This window comes from Ischnura elegans, chromosome 1 (genome assembly GCF_921293095.1).
Source record: "Ischnura elegans chromosome 1, ioIscEleg1.1, whole genome shotgun sequence".
Classification (NCBI taxonomy): domain Eukaryota; kingdom Metazoa; phylum Arthropoda; class Insecta; order Odonata; family Coenagrionidae; genus Ischnura; species Ischnura elegans.
This window is the reverse complement of record NC_060246.1, coordinates 107,322,026-107,346,719: the sequence shown is the minus strand read 5'-3', so window position 1 is coordinate 107,346,719 and position 24,694 is coordinate 107,322,026. Positions and strand designations below refer to the sequence as shown.

The 24,694-nt window shown below is 38.1% G+C and overlaps 1 protein-coding gene across 1 annotated transcript; it reads right to left on the bottom strand.

Moving 5' to 3' along the window:
- Nucleotides 1–269: 269 nt before the first annotated feature.
- LOC124153418 (neuralized-like protein 4) lies at nucleotides 270–23,613 on the bottom strand. Its single transcript, XM_046526559.1, has 5 exons — nucleotides 23,266–23,613; nucleotides 6,904–7,006; nucleotides 6,572–6,745; nucleotides 4,818–4,908; nucleotides 270–766 (listed from the first exon to the last, which is right to left on the bottom strand). The coding sequence occupies exons 1-5, from the start codon at nucleotides 23,558–23,560 to the stop codon at nucleotides 587–589; spliced, it is 843 nt and encodes a 280-aa protein (XP_046382515.1). The 5' UTR covers nucleotides 23,561–23,613; the 3' UTR covers nucleotides 270–586.
- Between the last annotated feature and the right edge of the window lie 1,081 nt (nucleotides 23,614–24,694).

Sequence of the window (24,694 nt, the reverse complement as noted above, 5' to 3'; positions counted from 1 at the left end):
ACTGAATCCGCCACTGCATCTAGCGGGTGCCTGATTCGGTTATATGTAGTGTCCACAGCTTAGGTAAAATAGCTCTAGAAATTGATTTTTTGGTAGGTTATGGTTCACCTCATTTCTTTTTTAAATTATAGCCACTCACTCTAACGCTGTACGAATTTCTGGGGTGATATCTATAATAAATCTCGAATTTCTTCATGGTCAGGAGTGATTACCAGCGTAATTTAATTCCTTACTTACAGGGTCGTACCAATAAAACAAAAAATACTTTATTTTGGTGAAATGAATGTCTTTATTTCCGATGTAGAAATAGTCCCTAATGTCACTTATAATTTTTCCTGATCCTCCTCTTGCATTGTAAATATACTTAATGGGTTTTTGCCTTTCAAAGAATCTACAACAGACATAGAAAGCACATTTGACGGAATTGAATCGAAGCAATTTGATTGTAGTGATCTCATATCTTTTTAATCATGCCCCATGAAATAAATGGAACTCAGACACAAGGAAACAGCCTCTTACAATCAACATAAGTTTGCAAATAAAGTTTTCCATTATTTCCGTAGACTGTTTTGGAGTAAAAATAGTTCTAATCGACATTTTGAGGTTTTGGATCTAAGATAGTGACTTCGGCTGAGTTATAATACAACTCAAAAACTCCGTATACCACATTGGGGATGTTTGATGCTGCAGGACCCTGGTCTAGGCCGTTGATGACGTAGTGTAGTGTCCCCCCACTATTTACATATAATCCAATGCGGTCTCCAACCTGAAAGTATAGACAGCAAATGTTTCATTGCAAAGAATTGGAGTCTTCATGCGGACAATGCGTTAAATCTTTTTGATTGATGTTAGGAATTTCATATTTAGACGGGACTTGATGAAAACACAATCAGTGGAGTAATTTCTAGGTAATAATATTATTTATTCCACTTATTCATGGATTTCAAAGTACATATATGTCATAAATAAATCAATAAAGTAAAAATAGTTACCCCTTAGGTAGACCTGCATTGGGGTTACCATCAACTCTTCAAGAGGCGGATGGTGCTGATTTATAAACATTAAAAATAACATAATAGGACAAAAACAATTTTGATTTTCAAATATGTGTGGTGTGCAATAGCGTAATAGAGAAAAAAAATGTTTTTAGAAAAACTTGTCGGAGTCCATGATAAAAACACAAATGGTAATTTCCACACTATTTAATTTAACACTCAACGATCGACCATGGATTCAACACTTTGTGTCATTTTCAAGGTCGAAAATGACAATTTCCTTGACAATGACACAAAGTGTTGAGTGGTCGTTGGTTTTAACCAGAGTTGAGTGGTGGTTGGTTGGTTGGTGAGGTCGGTCGTTGAGTTTTAAATTAAATAGTGTGGAAATTTCCATTAGTGTTTTTATCATAGATATAGCAATATTCCACAAAATCAAATCTTCACGGGAAATCAGCCGGGTAATGATGGTCATTGCTGCCAACGTTTCGATGGCCTTCTCTGCCATCGTCTTCAGGGCGAATGATAGACCTGGTTATTGCCGGGCTTATATACACCGTTGGGGAGGTCAGGTCGTCTGTGATTGGTCAGTTTCTTTAGAGTTCTTTCCTCCTCTCAGCTTACCCATTCTTTTTTTATGATAAAAAGAATGGGTAAGTCTAAACAAATTACACACATTAAATGATAAAATCTTAGCGTTGCGTGGAATTATTATCAAAAACGCCTTAAAGATTCTATGTCGAGATGCAACATTGTGTTGAGTGCTGAAGAAAAGTGGAAGCTGGTAAACATGAACCCATTGCCACTTAGATTTTTCGGCTTACCCAAGACTCATAAACCTGAAATACCCATCAGAACCGTAGTGTCTCACAACACTGCCCCCTGCCATAAGTTAGCAGTAAAATTAAATAGCCTTCTGAGAAGTGGAAGGCTACACGGGATTTCCACCGGGTCAGGTTCTCCAACTCCATCTCGGCCGACGTTTCGATGGGCGAGTTGTCCATCGTCTTCAGGGCATGTCGAGTCTTGAAAATCGTCTTCCATATATAAGGAGGACGATTTTCAAGACTCGACATGCCCTGAAGACGATGGACAACTCGCCCATCGAAACGTCGGCCGAGATGGAGTTGGAGAACCTGACCCGGTGGAAATCCCGTGTAGCCTTCCACAATTCAGTACGCCGGGAAAACCTACGATCATTCTTCAGCCTTCTGAGAAACTTGACCGCTTTTAAGTCACAATATAATGTTAAAAACTCATTAGAACCTGTAAGAAAAATTTACACTGTGATAAAGTATAAACTTCAATAAATATATTTTGCTTTATATAAAAAATTTGAAAAAATGTTCCGTGGTACAGCAGTCTCCACTACTCGTAATTCTTTCTTTTATTACCCTTGGTGGCTATACTCATCGGTTGCTGAGGGTTTCTGACTTCATCCCTCTAGGTGTAAGTATGGGATCGCGGTCTGCCTTCCTTATTTTCAGATTTCTGGGCCGTATGGTTTTTCTCTTGGATCTCCTACCGGATTCCTGTCTATAAATCACTAGTTCCTCTTTCGTCACTTTGATACCGTCAAGTCTCCGCTTGCTGCTGTCATTATTTCCCGACTTTTGTCCTTTTTTTTCTTCACGTGATTTTTTATCTTAATTCCACTATCCACCACTAATCTCTTGACTCCCCCGTCAATTATTGTAACTTAATATTGTGCGGTGTCCTGAACTACCCCGATTTAAATATTGATTTATTTTAGGCGTTCCAAGTTATCTATTTTTATATGCTATTTTATTATGATTTACTTACTATTAATTCGTATTGCGATTTTATTTATGGTATTTCGGCTACTAAAATTAATGCTAATTATCGTTTATTTATAATGGTTAGCGACATTCTTGAACATGCCAATGGAGATATCCGTTCCGTAACTCAGTTTTTGAACCCAAGAAGCATAAACCGGCCGAAAGTAATCGTCACATTCTTGACGTTTTCGTTGAAAATGCCAAGATTTGTTGGAGTGGGGAGAAATTGGGTAAGAATTACGAAAGGATGTATGTCTATGATGGAACTTTAAGTGGTCGGCCTTCTATTGCCAGTAAGATGGCCTCGTAAGTAAAGTCGGTAAAACAAAATTCGTCAGAAGAGACGTCTCTTGAAGAAAGTATTTTCTGATGAATTTCCTAAAATTTCAAGACATAGGGTACTTCTAGGCTATCGTAAGATTTTTTCCTGATGGGTTTCCAAAATGCTCACTGATTTCCTCTAAGCCAAAACACCAGAAAACCACATTCAGCCATGATGTTAGGAGCAATTTATCAACCCCTATATGTGTTCCATACATGGCACCATCCTACTACCATCATTACTTGCAGTTCAAGATTGAGGAAGGTTTTTTTTCGAAAATTTCTCAAAATGACCTTAACTCGAAGCTCTTCGGATAGCAATGGATCTCATTCTTGGCGGTAATTTTCTATCAGCAATGACTGAATAATTCTGTCGACCGCTATGAAGTGTCTCAAAAACAAATACATTTCGGCATACGAATTTCATATATTCAGGGCCTGTTCATATCCTTCGGGCACCTCTCACCTCGAGGATTATAACTTGTGCAAATGCGCGAATGTGTCTCCTGAGATTTGATCCAAGGACCCTTTGATCAGTAACCAAATGCTCAACTCACTAGGCCAGGGACCGGCATGCTGCGGCTCGCATGCGCCTCTTTCGACGTCAATTAACGGCCTTCTAGTTAAATGCACAAAAAATAATTATTTTATTTTCCAACCTCAAAAAACATTGCAAACAGGAGGAAAACCATGAATTTAGGAAAGGGAGAGGATAAACAGTCGTTATAACAATTACATTGCCGGTTGTCAAATTAAAGCACTGATGTCTCCATGTTTCTGGGTTTCACCGCGTGGATTTTCTTTGTGACGACAGTTTCTCCGGTATTCCAACCGGCGTCTTCAGGTCGATGTCCACGGCAAAATCCACGCGGTGAAACCCAGAAACATGGAGACATCATCTAGACAACGCCGCGGAAAACTACGCATCAAATTAAAGCACTGTCCAAATGTAACTGCGCAACTGGATGCATAACTTTTGGCTCTTCCCCATCTCAAAAGGTTGCCTACCTATGCTGCTACATTCTCTCATAAATATTTACCATGCTAATTTGAGTCGTGAATTGGATATGAGTTCAGAAAACATAGTGACACCAATAAACAGAACACAAATTCACTGATAGGCCTCGCCTGGAACGTTTCTTCCGTAGCTACCATTGAGGCTGGAGCTTTTAATAAATCTACTGCGTCTTTTATTGAAGGTGTACTTTTATTTCAGATAAATGATTTACTAGGCCCGAGCAAAGACACATTGTCCTTAGGATTTTGGGATGGAGACAAGCAAACATTTTCCCCCTTTCAAAGATTCTGGAAATGAGATAGAAGCACTTCTTGTGCTTTTGGAATCATTGGAAATACTTTCCAGCATTGATTTAATTTGTATTTGGAAAATTAACCACTTTATTATAATGTACGAGTTCTCTCGGGTATGCGTACCTGCCAAATATCGTAATAATTAAATCCAACACCTCAACACAAGCAATATTCATGTTAATGAAAATTTTGCTATTATGATTATGCCTACTTTTTAAAGGATTATTCTCGATGCATGGTGCCTATTTGCTAGTTTCTAGCCGCTAAATTGTTTCGTTGAATTGGCATTAGTCCCAAAAACTGAACAATCTACTCTTCATCTTTATTGGCACGTATTTTATTGTATAAAGTAGACTTTTATTTAGTGGTGGTAATAGAGAATAAAGCATACCTCCAAATTATTAATATTTCTTCCATAATTTGTCACAGCAGTTCCTCCATCTTTATATATATGCGAGTGATAGTACATCCAGTTTCCAGACCTGCAAATGCAATTATTTCTTAGTGAAAATTAGTATTTTCAACACATATTTTTGAAGTGACGTAGATGTTACGAGAGAAAACCTTCACAACTTCACCAACTTTTCTTCCTTTTCACATAATGCAAAAATATTAGTTGATTAAATCAATTAATTTCAGTACTTAAATAAAAAGGCACTTTGTACGGTTGAGTTGTGAATAGGAGATTAATAAAATGATTTATAGTTGCCGTGAGGTATAGCTTTCCTTTCCTGCATAGATTTCCGAAACGAAAGGACAATGTTGTGATTAAAAGTTCATTTCCACCGGACAACGATGGATGTTGGTATTAACTTTTTGTCTTAGTCACTATGGCTTGGCTAAATTTTAAAACGTTGGGCGTGCACTATCAGAGAATGATGAAAGATAGAGAGAATTGCAATTCAACACTGAGCTTGGTCCTGAAACGGCCAAAAACTGATCTGTGAACGTAAATAAAGTGTGTGAAAAAAATTCGAAAGCAGCTAATCGATTCGCCAAGACTCAGTGATTTTGCACTAAATCTAGTGGAAAAGAACACGTTAAGTTGAATAATGTACCAAGCCCCTCTTGGATATGAGAGCAATAACATAGATCAGTGTTTTGGAATCAGATATTAAATGGGCACCTCCAAACGTTTTTGAAACCTGACAAATGAATTGTTTTCCACAATTTTTAATAAAAACCACCTCATACATTGGGCTCATGCATGTTGAATTTATATGCGTGAGTGTTCTGTTACTTGGTAAAGTATCAAGAGAACGGGCCTAATGTTGCTTAAGTTTTCAGTATAATGAGAGATGCAAAATATGGTGGCCACTCTTCTGGAAAACCTGAATAGTTTAGGAAAATCATGGAATTCAAATGTCTGTGGAAATTCATAAAAATCCAGGGAAATCTGGAGGTGCTTTTTCCTCATGCTCTCATGACTTGGTATATTTCCCATATTTGAACAATCTAATCACATAATGTCTCTGCGTTGGATCTCCAAATCTCTTAAAGTTCATATTTATGTGGTAAATTTACATAAATAGCCGTTCAGGCGCCATTTGATCGCAACTAATCACATGATCATCTACCGAAAAGATATTTCGCTATTCCGTGACATACCTATTGCCAAATTCTTAAGAAATGGAAGTATAGCTGGTGAGGCCTAGAAAAGTCGGGGAATTTCAGTTTAAAATGAATGATTATAAAAGTGAATGGCTTTTGTAGGTATTACGACTGTTCGGTAAGATCTTTTTTTTTCTAATATGCTCAATTTAACTCCAGTCAAATTATTTATAATTAAAATAGTAGAAACTCACCCATCTACTAAATGCTCAGAATTACGAACAAAATTTACAAAAACTGGATAGGGTCTTCCCTTAAATATAAGCATCAAATTAACCCTAAAAAAAACTTTTCCTGTAGCTAAAGAAAAGCCAGACTCAAACCATTCACCTATTCGGACATGTTTAATCACTTTCGATGGGTTTAAATAATAAAGAATTGCTATTATTTTATTTAACTATTGTACATAATTCTGGAATTTGATAATGGAGTAAAAATGTAATAAAAGTTAAACTATAAACCAAACTATCGATTTATAAAATACCACACGAATATGGTGTAAATAACTAACTTGGTAAAGCATGATGAACTTACTTTAAATTAAACATATGATCGGGAACTTTGATGTTGTCCGGCGTGTATGAAGTTATTCCTAAACCCAGAGAGTAGGAATATGCTTTTAGCTTTTTATCCAGTCTCACTTCAAACAGTTCATTCCGTCTGAGTGGCCTGTTAGTTAAAACTACTCCATTCAATGGAACTCCGTCACTGCAAGGTAAATTTTTCTACAGTATAAGATGCTCATTATAAAAAAGTAAATTTGAGGAACAATGTTTTTGCAAAATATGTCACAATTTTCCATTCCCGTGCTAAAATTGTAACTTAAACGCGTTCATTCAATTAATAGAGAAAGCGCGGATACACACCTTATTTTCTTTACCGATTTCCGATCGTCACTGATCCCTGCATTGCTTCCACATTTTGGATGAAAAGTAAGTGTATCATAGAAAGATACGTTTTTCCTGTTCCCTGAAATGTAAGAAATTGTTAACTATTTTCATGGTAAATATGTAGAATCATCTCGTCTTTAATAGATGTATTTATAAAATTTTAAATAAATTATGATGCTAAATAACATTTATTATAGTATTCTACCGACTAAGGTAGGTTTCCATGGAGTACTAAAGAAGTGATCTGGGAGCCTCCCTTTCCTTCCAGCACAGCCCTCTTCAATTCACTGTAAGGCCTACTCCCTTTCAATATATCTAAAAATCATATTCTTTTCCTTCCCCTCCCTCGTTTCCCTAACATTCTAAACTCTAACACCATTTTCAACATCCCCTCCCCGCTAAGTACTCCTCCCATCCATATCTTGTCTCATCCGTATTTGATCTAAAAGTTCCATGTCCTCGCCAACCATATCCAGCACTTCGTCGTTCCTTTTCCTCTCCGGCCATTTCACCTTCTCCATTCTTCTCCATACATACCCACATCTCGAATGCCACCAATCTTCACTCGTCTTCTTGCCTCAGTGTCCACGTTTCCGCATCGTAGAGAGCTACGATCCAGATCAAACTCTTCACTAGCCTTTTCTTTGAACTCTTATGTAACGATCCTCTCAGAACCTCCTTCCTGTTCATGAAAGCTCTCTTTGCTTGTGCGATTCGCATCCCGATGTCCCGACGTGCTTGTGTCCGTTTTCCTCTGTGCTGCACAAGTAGTTGAATTGCTCCACCTGCTCAAGTTTTACCCCGCCTACTTTTATCTCGAGTCTCACATTCCTCGCTCGCGATGCTTTGCAAAACCGCATTACCTTAGCCTTCTTGTGATTAATCCTCATCCCATACTCCTCGCACCGCTCCTCTATCGCATCCACTAGGGCCTGTAGTCCCCTCGCTGACTGGCTAATCAGCGCCTGATCATCCGCGAACCTTACCGATTTCAACATCATTCCTCCCACTTTCACTCCAGCTTCTAACTCATCCCACGCTTCCCTTACCATCTCTTCAGCGCACACGATAAAGAGCAGCGGCGATAGAGTACAGCCTTGCCTCACTCCTCGGCCCATGCTTGCTCACCCAGATTCTTCGTCCGCTGCCCTCACTTGCCCAGTCTGGACCATATACAGATTAGGAATCAGCCGTCTATCCATCCAATCTACACCTATTATCTTGAGGATAGCCATTAACTTTACCCAGTTCACCCTAAAAAACGCTTTTTCAAAATCCACGAAACAGACATATACGTCCTGATCATATTCTAGGTTCCTCTCCACGAGGGACCTCATTATTGCAATTGCATCACGAGTTGACTTTCCTTTTCTAAAACCAAAATGATCTTCGCCCAAATACTCGTTTGCCCTTGCCTCCATTCGTCTGTTCAATATCCTCAGGACCACTATCGCCGCATGTGATATTAGGCTGATAGTCCTATAATCTCCACATTCCACAGTATTCTTCTTTTTCGGTAACGGAATTAGAACCATCTTCACGAAATCCTTCGACCAACATCCCTCCTCATAAATCCTACGTATTAGTTCGAAAAACCTCTTCTTACTATCCTTCTCTAGATTCTTCAGAAGCTCACACGGGATATTGTCCACGTCCAGACGAAAACGTCGAAACGAACGAGGAAAAGTTGAGGGTGTACCCAAGAAAGAAGGGTTGATTCATTTCTCATTGACCCTCTTCACAGGTGCCAATGGTATTTATCCGTGAAACTAACCTCAACTTCAACACGTGATAATTTATTTACTTAGGTCTCAATATTGGCTATCACATTAAACTGCCAATGGAATGCATATTATAATAATTAATAAGAAGCCGAATGGAAAAGCGAGGTCGGCTAAGGGTTAGCGGTAAGGCACGCAGCGGGGATAAAAAAAACCGTCTCGTTGCTGGTTGGCCATGTGATCGGCCGCCGACAGGGAGCACCAAGCCCCCCACTCCCCGTTATTTAAACACGTTGTGTCATTTATCGAATTTCAGGATTTTCGATTTCATTTTTCTTGCTTGAAAATAGACCAATTGGAATGTCCATCATTGCTAAATGTGACCTCTATGGTAAGGACTAAATTCTTATATTTTTCGTAGTCTCGCTAAAGAGGAAACTGATATAAAACGATTTTATTATATCCCTATTTAATTTACATTGAAATTAATTTTCGGTATAACACGAAACAGTGTCTTCCTAGAAGCAATACAGTCAACTGAAATTTTGTAATGCCAATCGGGGTACTACCCTCTAAAATTTCGGACAGGTACGGTCAGTAGCAAAGGAGAAAATGAGACCTATCGATATGAATTCATATCCATATCTCTCTTAAAATGCTGAAATTATAGCGTTTTTGGCTTGCTGTTCTCTTGACGTCCGTCAGTATTGTTTATGTCGTTTACAATTTCTTTCTATGACACTAAATTATAAATGGCATGTTCCAAGGTATGTATGTATTACTACCACGAATCCGACAGATGTGCCAATTGAATAAAAATGGGTTCAATTTCCAATAAGATTCGCATTCGCAATGACAGTAAATAAGTCTCGAGGCCAAAGTATTTCTGTTTGTGGCTTAGATATGGGAAAACCATGTTTTCCACACGGACACAATTGTACGTGACATCTTTAATCGCGTGGGTAAATCATCCAGTTTAATTGTGTTGACTAAAGATGGACTTACTATAAATACCTTGCACTTCACCGCACTAAAAGGCAAAAATTTCGGGCAGGTACGGTCAATATGGTTGGAGAAAATGACACCTATCGATATAACTTCATATCGACATATCTTGATAAGTGAATGTAGTTCTGCAAAAATTCTTTACATGTATTAATAGAACGTTGCCTTCTAGCATACCGTGAAAATCCCTATCCCAACAACTACAGTAACAGGTCTGCAAAAGATATCTATAAAATGTACAGTTTTATCGATCATAACTTCAACTGTAACAAATGCATTAGTTTTCTTTAACTTATATCTTGTTTTGTACCTTATTTTTATCTACCAGTGAGAGTTTCAGTCCCTTGCCTAATTAAATAAAAGAGATATAAGGGAAAAATCGAATTCCAGCATCTTCGATTCGATTTTTCTTGCAGGAAAATGGGTCAAGCGGAATGTGCATCATTGATTATTGTGACCTATATGGCAATGATTATGCCCATATATTTTTATTAATCTCGCAAAAGGGGAAACTTGTATAAAACAATTTTAGTATATTCCCATTTGCGTTACATTAGAATTATATTCGGCATAAAGTTAAAACTATGGTTGCCATGGAGACCAAAAGATAACAGAAATCTAAAGTCACCAATCACGTACTATCCTGAAAATTTCGGACAAGTACGTTAAATAGCAAATGAGAAAATGAGACCTATCGATATTATTTCAGTTCGATATATCTTTATAAAGAAACGTTGCTTATCAAAATAGTTCATATGCATGTAGAGAACATTGCTATCTAAGCATTCTGTTAAAACTTTTATCCCCGTAACTATGTAAATAAGTGTGAAGTAGGGCTCTATCGAATGCACACTTGGATCGATAATAACTTCGCTTCTAATCATTCGATCCGCTGGATTTAACTTTTGTCTGATTAAGCACGTTAGCAGTAGTATTACATTTGAATTTCGTATTCATACCTTGAATAAAAAAAAAGTTATTAGCGAATAAAGCGTATCCAAGGAGATTGGTATCGATATAACTCTCACATGAATCGATCAGGTGGGATGGCCACCATTGTAAAAGTTGACTTTTTTCATAACAGATTTACCCTGAAAATTTTCATTTGTCTAGCTTGAACGGTTGCCAAGTTATTCAAGATCGTGTCTTTCACAAAATAGTGGCGACAATGATTTTTCATGTGCAGGATATTTTTCGTTGAGGGTACTTCGTACCCTCACGGTTTTTCCAGAAGATTCCAAATTTTCATATGGCACATGTCTCAAGGCCGAAATCCGAGTTAAAAAATTGTCATCTCAACAATGGAAAATCGTTTATTCCTCGGAATTCTTTCGACTTACGAATATTCCAAGATAGCCATAAATTCAAGCAAAAAATCTAGTATCTTGCAATTTAAGGAATTTGTCCTACGATTATTGCAAGTTAGTAAAAAATATTCCAAAGATAGAACCGTAAGAAAATCATAGGATATTTTCAAAAAATCATAAAAAATACTTTTTATCAAAATATCGCAATGACAACCACATCAAAAAATCAACCAAAAAATCTAGTTTCCGTCAGAGGAATTTCATTTTCCTCAGAATACGCAATAAAAAGAAAAACGTTTTAGTCCCATAAGGCTCCCATGTTAATTCAAGTCGATATATCTCGAAAACTAATCGACTTTTTTGAGTTTTCGGAATTTTCCTCGGGACCATTTCCGGTCCCCCACCTGTGTACAAAATTTCAACTCTCCAGCTCTTCTGGAAGTGGTCGGGAAGTAGTATACATGAGTGAGTGAGTGGTTATACATGCGGTTGTATATATAAGGAGAAGATTCAAGTCTACTTATCGGATTCACTGCTCGCGTCTCCACTCAAACGCTGCCGGTTGGTACAGTACTCCACAACTTCACTCTCTGCCTGATATCTTCCTCCACGATCCCTTTCTCGATCTTTTTCCACCTTTTCTTATTCACGCGTCCTTCCTTCTATCGGTTCTCTCTCTAGTGGTCGCCTCCTTTTTCTTTGCGTCCTCTCTTTTTTTCTTATTCTGCCGATCTTATAAAACACGTCTTCTACGTAGCTCTCTCAACCCACGACTCTCCCTTGTGTATTTTCTTTCCGCGTCCCTCACTACCATTCTTGCCTCCTCACTACCATTGTTAATTTTAAATTATTTAAGCTAACAACATGTTGGCTTGTTTACATTATGTTACAATATACATAGCAACGGATTGAAGACATTATGGAGCAGGTAATGGAAGGACGTTAGAGGAAAGCTTTTCTAATGTTCTATTTAGCAAATGATATCGGATATTCTATACTATACCAGTTTTATGTATTTCTTTATTTACAGGTTAACCCATAAGTATGTATCCTTACATTATACTTCATAGATGATAGAAAATAACAAACATACACAAAATATTAACCAATTAAAATCGTTGTATACAGGATTTCACGGTAAAATTTGCCACAAATAACATTAACATTTAGATGAAGACATGGAGAAATGAAAACTTGTACCAAATTCACCCGAAAAATAAGCCTTTTCTAGTTAAATAATAATAACAATATGTACTGCCTTTAATGCGTGAATATTCTTGAATGTTTTGACATATTCTCCCGAAGAATATAGATTCTTAAAGGCTTCACAGACTGTTATGACTAGGTTGAGTTTTTCCTCATCATTCTGGATAGCTGGCAGTTGAAGACATAATTTACTCTATGGTAATTAATAACAAGCAGGTGAGGATTTGTATAGTTGGGACGGGATCCATTAAAATTTACTAATAAAGGAGATAGGAAAAATCTAAATAGTAATTGATAATTTTGTAGAGGAATAGGGCGTTGTTGGAGGATCGTCTGTCGTGCAAGGGTTTTCAAGATGACTAGGGATTGAAGATATGAAGTGTTGTAACAGTTGTTGTCAGACAGTAAGAATCCTAAATCGTGATTATTTAATTAGAAAAATTTATTTTGGACACGTTCAAGCCGAATGGAGTCGATATTATAAAAAGGTGACCAGTTAAAAATATATTCCAATTTGGAACGTAGCAAAGCGACATATCTACTGTGTTACCGCATGAATATTGTTAAACTTTGGACAGATTCCCATAATGAATCCTACATTCTTCGAAGTGTTACCGACAGTTCGGTCTAGCTTTAGTTTTAGCACATAAAACATAAATATTCTTTTGCTTCTTAATTTCCAGGATTTCAATTTCCTCACGCAGTCACGTCGTCAGTTGTTATATGACACAATTCCACAACGAGGGCAACACTGAGTTACGATGGTAACTTTTAGACGTGTAAACTCGTCGTAGTTGCGATCAACGTCGATACGATCGTAGTGTAAACGGGTCATTAGGAGGGCCCCCGCGCCGGAGGTTCTAACCCGAATGAGACCGCCTATCGAAGGTTCCATATCTCTTGGGTAGCCCTGGCGACCACACCGGTGTGGCGCGTAGCCACCGAGAGACAAGGCCTGAGCAACCAGCCGTGACGTCACGACGAGAAGGGTTAGATTATTGCCACTCGTCGTTCGCTTGAACGATCGCAACTGGAGTGAACGTAATTCTTTCTAATTATCGCATTTACTTTACTACGTTAAAATATTTACCACAAATATTTCAGGTTTACTTTATTCAGCTCTTAACGTCCTTATATATTTACGATTGCAAACTAAACCACCGAAAGTAAGCAAACGCAATGCTCGAACTTCTTGTTCAGTAACACATTTTTGCTGCGGGGAATCCTTTGAAAAGCAACAGCTCATTAGTTTTCTCCAATTATATGATAAATTATTCCACGAGACGTTAATTAATACGTTTTAAAATCTGATCGGAATGAAGTAGCTGGCAAAGGCTTAACCAAAATTCTCAGTATATCACTCCGGTAGCTTTAGACATCTCACTTAATTGACGAGCTCCTCTCCGAAATTGATTATCTGGATACCATGGACCTGTTTAAAAATAAAAGTCATAGGGGAGTGGAGGTGATGCATAAATAAGGATGTCAACAGTTGCGTATTAACATGTTTATTATTATCATCAAAACTCAAGTGTAATTGTACACATCGCAGCGGACATTCTCAAATGCGGCTGCACAAATTTCCCTGGTACTTTGACTTTTAAGCAGAAGTTGAGAGATAGAGAGAGAGGGAAGAATTGCACTAAATATCTACATATCTGTGGAATAATCAGGCTTGTTAACATATTTCAAGGACAGGTGTTCGCCAATAAAGTAATAACAGGGATCACTGTCTGGCATGACAGATTTTCAGTAATCAGAGGCAATGACTAAGGAGTCACTGCTATATCTACCACAAGAGGCAGATCAAAACATTTGGGAGAAAGTCTCACCTCAGATTCCAACATTATAAACATTCTTGCGTAAGCTAAACTTCCCTAGTTTTAAAATTGGAACTTTTTCAAAATTAACACTAACATTGCGTGCCTAGTTTACCACAACAGAGAGCTAAATTCAAGGTATGGGGTTGAGGATAATGTGTTCGGAACAAGTATGCAGTCATGCTTATGAACCACTGTCCAAACATTTCACAAATCAAGAAACTGAACTTTTCTCCAAGATTCACTAAGCTTGAAATAATATTCTGTCGGTCGTATGTCTCCTTCACCGTAATGCTCTCCTCCACCGCCTCTTCCAATGCAGAAAATTCCTTCACCTTTCTTCGTTTGCCTGGGCTCTCCCGTATGCTTGCCTGAGAAGACAGGTAGATGGGGTAATAGGGAAGTTAGGATGTCACAGCGTCTCAGTCGTGACCATTTCAATGGTGCGGAAAGTAATCTCGCTGTCCTCTCATCATACTTCCCTAATTCACGAATTATGCCATGAGGAGCAAAATTCTCTTCACACACACCTGTAAAAGTAATGCAATTCACTATTTAGGTCTCAGTACAACAATCAAATTAAATATTTTACATATTTACGCTCACATAAAAAGTAATCCCTTACTTCCCATTACATGATATTTTGAATTACTATTAATTTATTTTAAAGCATTTTCAATTCTTTAGACTACTCTATTTTTCTATTCTACCCCTCATGCCTTTAATTTTTAACCTTGAGAAAACTGAGGCGTGTATAGGGATACCAATGACTACAATATTTATTACTGAGGCTTCCGCGGTGAGTTATTTGGTGATTGGTTTTCGGGTTTATTCAGCATTGACTCATATTTTGCGGACGACAGTTTCGGGCGCGTTCTAGCTCCCGTCTTCGGGTACAAATGATAATCAATGATAATGTCCAATCATTTGGAACCGAAGACGGGAGCTGGAACACGCCCGAAACTGCCGTCCTCAAAATATGAGACCACGCGGAATGAACCCGAAAAACAATCACCGACAACAAGATTTGTTTAACTATGAATAATCGAGAATTATGGCTTACAGGAATTAATAACAATTGATTCACCAAATAGGAGTCATGAATAAATAAAATTTGACGAATTGCCCAAATTTTTAACTAGAAAGCAATAACTTTTCTATCGCTGCGATCAATACAATAAGCCTTCCAATAAAAAAAGCTATTAATAAATGCTACTCTAGCCGGTTGGATTTTTTATACCACGGCCGTGCTTCTTTTATTTATAATTAATTAAGTAAGTACTTACTTGAATATTTGGCCAGCTAGACTAAATTTACACTCTTTGACTCCACCAAACAATAAAATTAAAATAATTTACACACTTCCAAGTACAGGAAATCATGGACTGCTGTCAATTAAATTAAAAGAAATTCTAATTTTTTTTAAGTAGTAAGTGAATGCCGCTATTCAACTCCTCATCTCTTTAATTATAACCCACAAGATTAATTGTAAATATTTATATTAAATCATGAAAATATTTCATTCACATCAAACGGTGACATAAAAACAAAGATCTTTTATGCACTTGAGTAATTTCACTGTGCTACCTTTACTTATTACCATATTAAGAACCTTTCAGTAATAGCTTAAAGCAATATCAATCTGAATTAAATGATATACTTCGATCCACCGAATGGGATTCATGACTAAATTAAACATGCCGAATTACCTATTTAACAATGAATAACTTTTTCACCACTGCAATCATTGCCAAAAGACTTCCAATAACTAAGTCAGGAACGTTTAATAAATGTTTAATCACTCAGGAGACTTTAAAAGTATCCATCGATTCATGCCCTTCAAATTTAAACTCGGCAATTTCATCGAAATAATAAGTAGGCATCTTTAACAAAACCAAAAATTATTTTGAACACACTTTCATCAATACCTCTATAATTATACGATACGTACCTTATTGTTCTTTGTTGGCTCAAGTTCTTCTCTCATAATGGCACGAATGGATTTTTCTCAACCTTCTGGATCGCTCGGGAAATTGAAAACAGACACCTTGGGCCCCGTCTTGTAATTTCCTCGGCAGTCAGAAACACTGCGGTAGTTAATACTAATTGCACAACTTTTTACACTTTAGTAGAACTTCAGTAACATCCACTGCTACCGTAGAACGAACCACTGCTAAAAACCTATTTAATTTCTTCAAATTATAGTTTTATTTTCACGTCTCACGCATTGAAGCGACTTCTGTTTACCACTTCGACAATGCCACTATCCTTCCATCAACAACTCCCTAACAACATTTGTAACCCCACTCGTCCTGACGTCACCGACCTTCTCTGCTCGCTTGCGTAGGCCTTGTCTCTCGGTGGCTACGTGTGGCGTCCCAAATGTGTGGTTACGTGGTGGGTGGGGAGCCCAGAGGATGAAAAACTTTATAGTTCTATGGAGACCATTACTCTTCATCCACGTAAAAGATCCCGTCCTAACCAGGGCGGGGGAGTAAAGATTTTCTGCGCGTCTAAGCGCCATTTATTTATGAAATGTTCCATAGAAAATGAGACATTCACAAAGGTGTCTCCATTTGCGATAAAGCGTTTTTTCGCCAGTTATCTCTCATGTGACTTGAAATCAGCCAAAAAATTAAGAGATGGTACCCTACTGATCGAGACAGCTGATGGCCTTCAGACCGAGAAGCTCTTAGGCATCAAGATGTTTAATGAGATTCCGGTGACAATGCAACCGCACCACGCACATAGGATATGCAACGATAAGTAATGGATTAAATTTGCTGAAAAGGACACCGTGAATCGGTAGCCTATATATATTTTTATTTATTATTCCATACATTTATAAATGTGAAATACCCTATTGATCAGCTTCATTTTCATTTGAATCTCATAGATGTTGAGTAGTATGATAGCTCGTAGCATAAGGCAGTAGATACCTTAAACGCAAAAAAAAATATCCTTACTTCAGGCCCAGGGCACATGGTGTGAATATTAAAAAAATTGTAAAAAATAACTTGTCACTTCATGTACAGTAGGTAGGTTAGAAAAAATATAAAATAAGGCTTTATTTTGGCAATGTATGCCTAACCATCTTGTGTGACAGATATTACCCATACAAAATTGATGATGCCACTTATCGATGGTATCATACGGAAAACTTTCCCAATAATATTGCAATTAACAATTCGCTTCCCAAAAGGCAAACTATCATCACCTTGTGACAATGTGCGTATGCATCAAAATATTAACGAGGGCCCTTTACGGACGGGTCCCGGTGGATGAGATTCCGAGGCTCATTTGGTTGTACTCCATGTTTTCAGGGAAGAGATATCGCATCCAGGCTAACGTTTTTGCATTTTTTTAAACTTCCGCTGTTTGCAATTAATTTCACCCAATTTACATTTTACTACCCATAGTCTGCATTTCCTAACCAAAATATGCGCAATTCTCAAGCGAACGAGGTGAACCCATGTTAAAAATAGGGCATTTAACAAATAACACTTTTGTTCAGGTATAAAATTCAAGAGAAGAATATATTTTTTTCCGAAGCGCCAATAGCTTACTATGGATAACACCAGAAATCACAGTTGAGTACAGTCTTGAGTTACATCCAGCGTAAAATCTTCAGCGTTTCCATCATACTGAAGAGCTTTGAATGTAGTCAACCACTCTCCAGCTTCATCCCTCTTGCTGTTTGCGATTACATTTACGATCCTTATTGATGATGATAGGGTGAACTGGGTGAAGTTAATGGATATTCTCAAGAGAATGGGTGTAGATTGGAGGGGTAGACGACTGATTCGTAATCTGTATATGGCCCGGACTGCGCAAGTGAGGAAAGCGGACGGAGAATCTGGGTGGGCAAGCATTGGCCGAGGTGTGAGGCAAGGCTGTCCTCTATCGCCGCTGCTCTTTAACGTGTACGCTGAAGAGATGGTAAGGGAGACTGGGATAAAAGTGGGAGGAATGATGTTCAAATCAGTGAGATTCGCGGATGACCAGGCGTTGATCAGCCAGTCAGCGAGGGGGCTTCAGGCTCTAGTGGATGCGTTATACGAACGTTGCGAGGAGTATGGGATGAGGATTAATCACAAGAAAACTAAGGTTATGCGGTTTTGTAAAGCATCACGAGCGAGGAATGTGAGACTCAAGATAAAGGTGGGTGGTGAAAAAATTGGGCAGGTTGAGCAATTCAACTATTTAGGCAGTACGTTAGAGGAAAACGGATACAGTAGTAAGGACATAAGGAAGAGAATAGCATTAGCGAAGGAGGCGTTCATGACCAGGAAGGAGCTTCTGAGAGGATCGTTGTGTAAGAGTTTAAAGAAAAGGCTGGTGAAGAGTTTGATTTGGAGTGTAGCTCTCTACGGTGCGGAAACGTGGACACTGAGGAAAGAAGACGAGAGAAGATTGGAGGCATTCGAGATGTGGGTATGGAGAAGAATGGAGAGGGTGAAATGGACGGAGAGAAAAAGGAACGACGAAGTGCTGGATATGGTTGGCGAGGAGAGGCAGCTTTTAGATGAGATTCGCAGGAGACAGAAGGTATGAATGGAGCGAGTACTTAGCGGGGAGGGGATGTTGAAAATGGTGTTGGAGGGTAGAATGTTAGGGAAACGAGGGAGGGGAAGGAAAAGAATAGGATTTTTGGATAGATTGAAAGAGAGTAGGCCTTACAGTGAATTTAAGAAGGCAGTGCTGGAAGGAAAGGGAGGCTCCCAGATCGCTTCTCGAATACTCCATGGAAACCTACCTCAATCGGTAGAATACTATAATAATAATTGATGATGAATAAGCCGTACATGTGTTTTGTATAACCGATGTCAGAAAGGTTTAGAACCTTGGACGATGAATAAATGTACAGGAAGAAATACGAAGGCCTGCAATGTCTGAAAGGAAGCCATTCTGCCGAAATAAGTTCTCGCGTGCGCGTCTCGAAATAAGCCACCAATGACTTATCAAATAACTATCTCATTCGCGAAGTTTCCCATTCACAGGAATTTACAATCACAATTTTATCGCTTTAGTACAGGGCGAGGCCTTATGACCCTTTAAGTTTTATAGCACGTTTTTGTGACGAAAAAATCATCTGAGTAATTTTCTAATAAATTAGAGTGCTTCCTGATTAATCACAGCTAAGATTAAAATATGTTTTCAAGAAAAATACGCTATTTCAGTAACTGCCGTAAGTCCAACTAAATGAAAACAAATAATTATTTTCAGAGATTGTATTGTTTTTAATTTCTCGCGGTTAAACTATTATATTGTTCGCTACCGTCGGATTCAATTCATATGGTGTTCGCATTAAAATAATTGCATTTAGCAAGACAAGTTAGATTTTAATATGTAATATGTCATAGGATAATCATGCCCTGGTTAACTGTATCAAATTGAATAGAAATCTATTCATATGTTCATAGATATATATTTCAGTAGTAGAGTTTCTTACTCGTATAGAGTCTATGATTCTCTTACTATACCTACATACTATAACTACTAGTTTCTTACTAGTCAGAGAATCTTTCCAAACATTAATGGCAGATTTGCGCCTACTTGCCGAAACATGTAGGTTTACGAATCTCGAAGAGTCGTCACTAGGGCAAATGTTGTTGGAAATGCGAGATTTGCGGTTGAAGGAAGCCGTATTTGCTGCGGAGTCCATCGACCTTCAAAAGGTTATCTACAGAGCCCAGACGGCGGAAGCGACTAAGGACCATGTGGCGCGTCTTCAGGGCTCAACGCCCGGCATTGAAGGCGCCGTGCATCGTACTGGATCAGCGAATCAACCCCCATAAAAAGACTATGCATGTACTGAAGAAAAGTGGGCCGCATTAAAAAAGAATGGTTTTCCAAGAAAAGCACCATGCAGCCGCAAGCATATAAACCCACTAACTACCATGCCAATCGAGGACAGCAGAGTGTGGCGACGCACGCTTTGGGTTGGCTTCCACTCTTGATGTATTTGCTGCTGTCTTCGTCCATTTCTCACTGCCAGAAAGATGGCTGCTCTGCAGTGGCGTCATTATGGAGGGGGATAGATCCCCCCCAAAAGCCTCAGAGAAATAAAAATAATATTAAAAACTATTGTCTAGTTTTGACATATAATGTCATTTTTCCAAAATTTTCCCAGGAGGGGGGTAGGAGGTCGCCCTTCCCCATCCCCTCTCATCACCCCCAAAGCATACTCCTAGTAACGCCACTGCTGCTCTGGACGCAAGTTCTAATAAATTGCTACCTTATTTCTGCGTTATTAAATATTTATCTTCCTTTACATTGCGAGCATACAGTGCTTTGTTGAGAATGTCCATTCGTGTTGTCTTTACATTTTCCTTTGTATTTCATTTCCATTTTTATGACATAACTTGTAAAATAATAAATCTCTCCTTGGAGCCTCTTCTTCATTAGGCGAAGTAATGCAGTCGTCCACGTAAATACGCACAACAAACAGGCTCACGTCACGAGTAATTTTCTCCTCTAATGACGATATGGGGAATTCCTTGCTAAAAAGAAATATATTGTCAGGCAATACAAAGCTTTGGACATTTATCTAACATGATGCAAAGCCCCGGGAGCGCGAAATGACATCCCTCGAACAGGAACACAGCCCAAAAATATTACTGTTTATTCGAGGAGTTCTCTGTAGTTCTCTCTCGGTTGATTTACTTCTTATTTCTCCAATGCAAATTTCATAATATATGCGACTGTGTCCTGTAAACAGGGGAATTTTCTCTCAAGTGGGACTGATTGGAACAAATTTCAGGAATATGCCAATGCACACAGGTGGATGGTGACTATGAAATATCACTGTAAAGTTCCTTTGTGGGGTTGGAAAAGAGGGAGATTAATTTCCGGGAATTCATCATCCTATGACCGAATCGTCAACGCCCGGACCCATGATGTACCATTTACTATTGTGCCCTGTGCCCTCGACAATCCTTCTTTTCTCCTCCTGCACTCCTACCCTAATTAACCACTCGCTTCCTTACCTACTTCTCCCTCTGCTGGTCGAAGATCCATCAAAACTGGGATATCCACCAAACCTAAGGCCGCCCCTCCCCCACCTATCTATTAACTCTCAACTAATCCCACCTTTTCCTGATGCAAGTTAATAAAATCTCATAAGTTTAAACCAAGAGCTTGTTCAATTACAAAAAAAGTACATGCAAGTAGAAGCACCTTCACGTGCCATTCAGGGGATTAGCTATCAGAAATGAATCACTGAATTTAAACAGAATACTTAGATATGAGATTTAAATATGGAGAATAAGCCACTGCTACTAAGCCCATTTTGGTAATACACAGTGATAAATATAGCATTCATGGTTATATTGACGAAGTTTAAAGTTTATCTTACGAATTTTATGCTTTTACGATGAGTGAGAATGATTAACAACATTTGAGAGTATGCAACCCGCGTGCCACCCAAATTGTCTGACTGAGGTGGCGCGCGCTCACTCTCGGTGCGATATCTCGGGAACTAAATGGCAGAAATGTAAGAAATTTGAGCTGACACTCTTCAAATGTTTAACGAGTCGTTGTAGAAGACAAAAAGGTGATAGAATAATCCGAAATCGATCCTCACTTATCTCCGAAAAACGCCCAAAATTACCAAAATTTCTAAACTTTAAATACGATACGGCACGTTTTCCCGGTATCCGATTGCAAAAATAATTTTCACAAAGTATTTTCTCACCAAATGGAACAAAACTGGGGGACGTCCCAAAATAAAATCGAAAACTTTAAAAATAAGGACCACCCTATTGGCCAATAAAGCAACCTGTATCCTTTCCCTTTACGGTACCAAGAGCCGACGAGGACGGACGCGGGCCCGACTGAGCTAGCGAACCTGGAGTCAAACGCCAGTGGAAAATGCCCCTGCAGAATTTAGATTAGCAGATGGAATGCAATGAGGAAACTCACGTCCACTCACACATTGGGCCGTCGGAGTGTTTTCCTACGGGCTCCCTGGCGAGGTTTTTCCTCTCTTTTAGATTCATACTTAACTCACTATTCATGTGCAAGTAATACATGGCTCCGTGGCCGATTACGTCTATTCTGTGCACGATAGATGCGGTGAAGTTCTGAGAGGGTTCGAGTCCAAATTAATCATTATTTGTTCATTTTATAAAAAAGGAATCCTTAAAATCAACATACATTATGCAGATGAGTCAAGAAAAAGTTAATATCGAATGTTTTAAACGATTTAATTATTCAAATGATGATTATATCTTCGTTAACACAGTCATATCTAAACAGAATCATTTAAAGAGTGGAAATAAGCAGAGATATATTTTTTCTACATTCATACCATTTACCCTGGTTACACAGGCTCCCCGAAGTGAGGATTTTTTTTTTGCGTTTAAGATGTCGACCGCCTGTTGCTTAGAGGCATCGTACAACTCTAACATTTTTTTGCGATTTAAATTAAAATGAAGCCGGTCAATAAGACATTTAAAATTTATAAATGGATGGAATAGTACACAAATGATAATAATATACGCCAACGAGTCACGGTGCTCTTTTGAGCAAAGACGAGAGTCAATATTAATGAATAATACTAAGGTTTACAATAGATCGCTAAAAAATTAAATTTAAAGTCATTGTAATTGGTCAAGGCTGAGGCTGACAATGAGTAGTGTAAGGGCTACTTAATGTCTGGTTGTATCTTATTTGTCTACTGGATCACATTAAATGAATTTTCTTGTCCATTCAATCATCTTGTGATATCCTACTCCCTTTTTTATTATCTATATCCCGAGTGAATTGAATACAAAAATCTTTTTCAGGCTTCGATCCGTGTGATATTTTCCAGTTCTTCCGACGTTTCAAAAAACGACTTGACTTCGTATCACGCGGCTCGAATCCCGGTTAACATTTTAGCATTTTCTTTAACTCCCGCTGCTTGCTATTAATTTCACCAAAGTTACATGTAACCACCCATCGACTGCATTCCCCCACCTAATATGCGCAATTCTCAAGCGAACGTGGTCAACCTATGTTAAAATAGGACATTTAACAACTAATTGAATGAAAATTAAACTAATTGTAAGTGCATGTAAACGAAACTCCGGAGGATGACGCAGTGCGTTGAAACCATGGCAGTGATCGAATAAATATTTTATGAGGAAAAACATAGTTCAATTTTCATTCAATGTGAATAAATTCCATAAAGTAACGCCTCAAGCCATCAACTACTTTAAAAACTTCAAGTTTAAAAAGTTCAAGTTTAAAATTCAAGAGATAAATAAATGTACTTCCGAAACGCCAATAGCTTACCATGGATAACACCCGAAATCTGTATGGCTTCTCCTCCAGCGCAGTCGTGTACAGTCTGAGTGACATCCACCGCAAAATCGTCAGGGTTTCCGTCATACCGAATGGCTTTGAATGTGGTCAACCACTCTCCATCTTTATCCCTCTTGCTGTTTATGATCACATTCACGACCCGTTTCGATGATGAATAATCCGCACAGGTGTTTTGTGTAACCGATGCCAGGGAGTCAGAACCTTGGACGATGAATAAATGTAAAGAAAGAAATACGGAGGCCAACACAGTCTGAAAGGAAGTCATTCTGCCAACATAAGTTCTGAAATAAGCCACCAACGACTGATCAAATTATTATCTCATTCGCGAAGTTTCCCATTCACAAGAATTGACGATCAGTGTTTTATCGCTTTAATATAGGTCAAGCCCTTTGCCCCTTTAAGTTTTATAACACGTTTTTTGTGTCTGAATATCTTCTAATAAATTAGCGTGATTTCTGCTTTATCACATGAGATATAAAAATTGCTCTTCTTACTAGCATTGAGTCGTTGAGTCTGTGTCTATACTCCCTTTTAACTACTAGAGAAAGGCTAGAATGATAGTACTTGAGATTACAGGCTTGCAGATACATTTCTAATTATTTCAACTTGAATTACTGCAATTAATCTGATGTTTTTTATATATATTTCTGCGATTTATTGAACTACTGAGATTAATTTGCAATGATAAAGAAGTTATCGTGAGAACCAATCCTAATGTCAATCGATTTTCATGAACATTCATTATCTTCATAACTTCATTATCGTTGTATAATCCATTGTCCATTGAGACCCAAACGTAATTTATGACGCATGTCGATGCATTCAAAATCATTTCTCCTTGAATTCACACCGATGCATACCGAATACCGATTATTTTCGGCGTACCACCGACTGGTTCGTCACGTACCCCCAAGGGGTACGCATACCACCGGTTGGGAACAGACGTGCTAGAGAATGACCTGTATAGTGAAAAAGTTGAAAATGATCTGTACAGTTAATTTTATTCTTATTGATAAAAAAAGAAATAAGTAGATAAAAAACACGGTTTGGAAATGAAATAAAAATACCTGAAAATATAATGTTTTTTATATAGCTATGAGAATTAAATTTTATGTTATTGTGCATTAAAAATGCTGTTTAATTTTCAAGTTTTTTTTATAAACTCTGTTGGAGAAGGAAGGTGGGGGACTCAATAAGAAGCAATGAACAGCACCGTAAAAACAAAAGTATGCTGCTGAATTTTGCATGAACTAAGCACAGGAAATATATGTTGTCCGTCTTCCATGAAAGATATAACACATCATTACGCATCAAGACATAAATTTTACCCTTGCGGAAACATTGGTGAAAAACCATTAACCTTTGCAATTAGTTGAGAGGGTTTATTTTAAAAACGCTG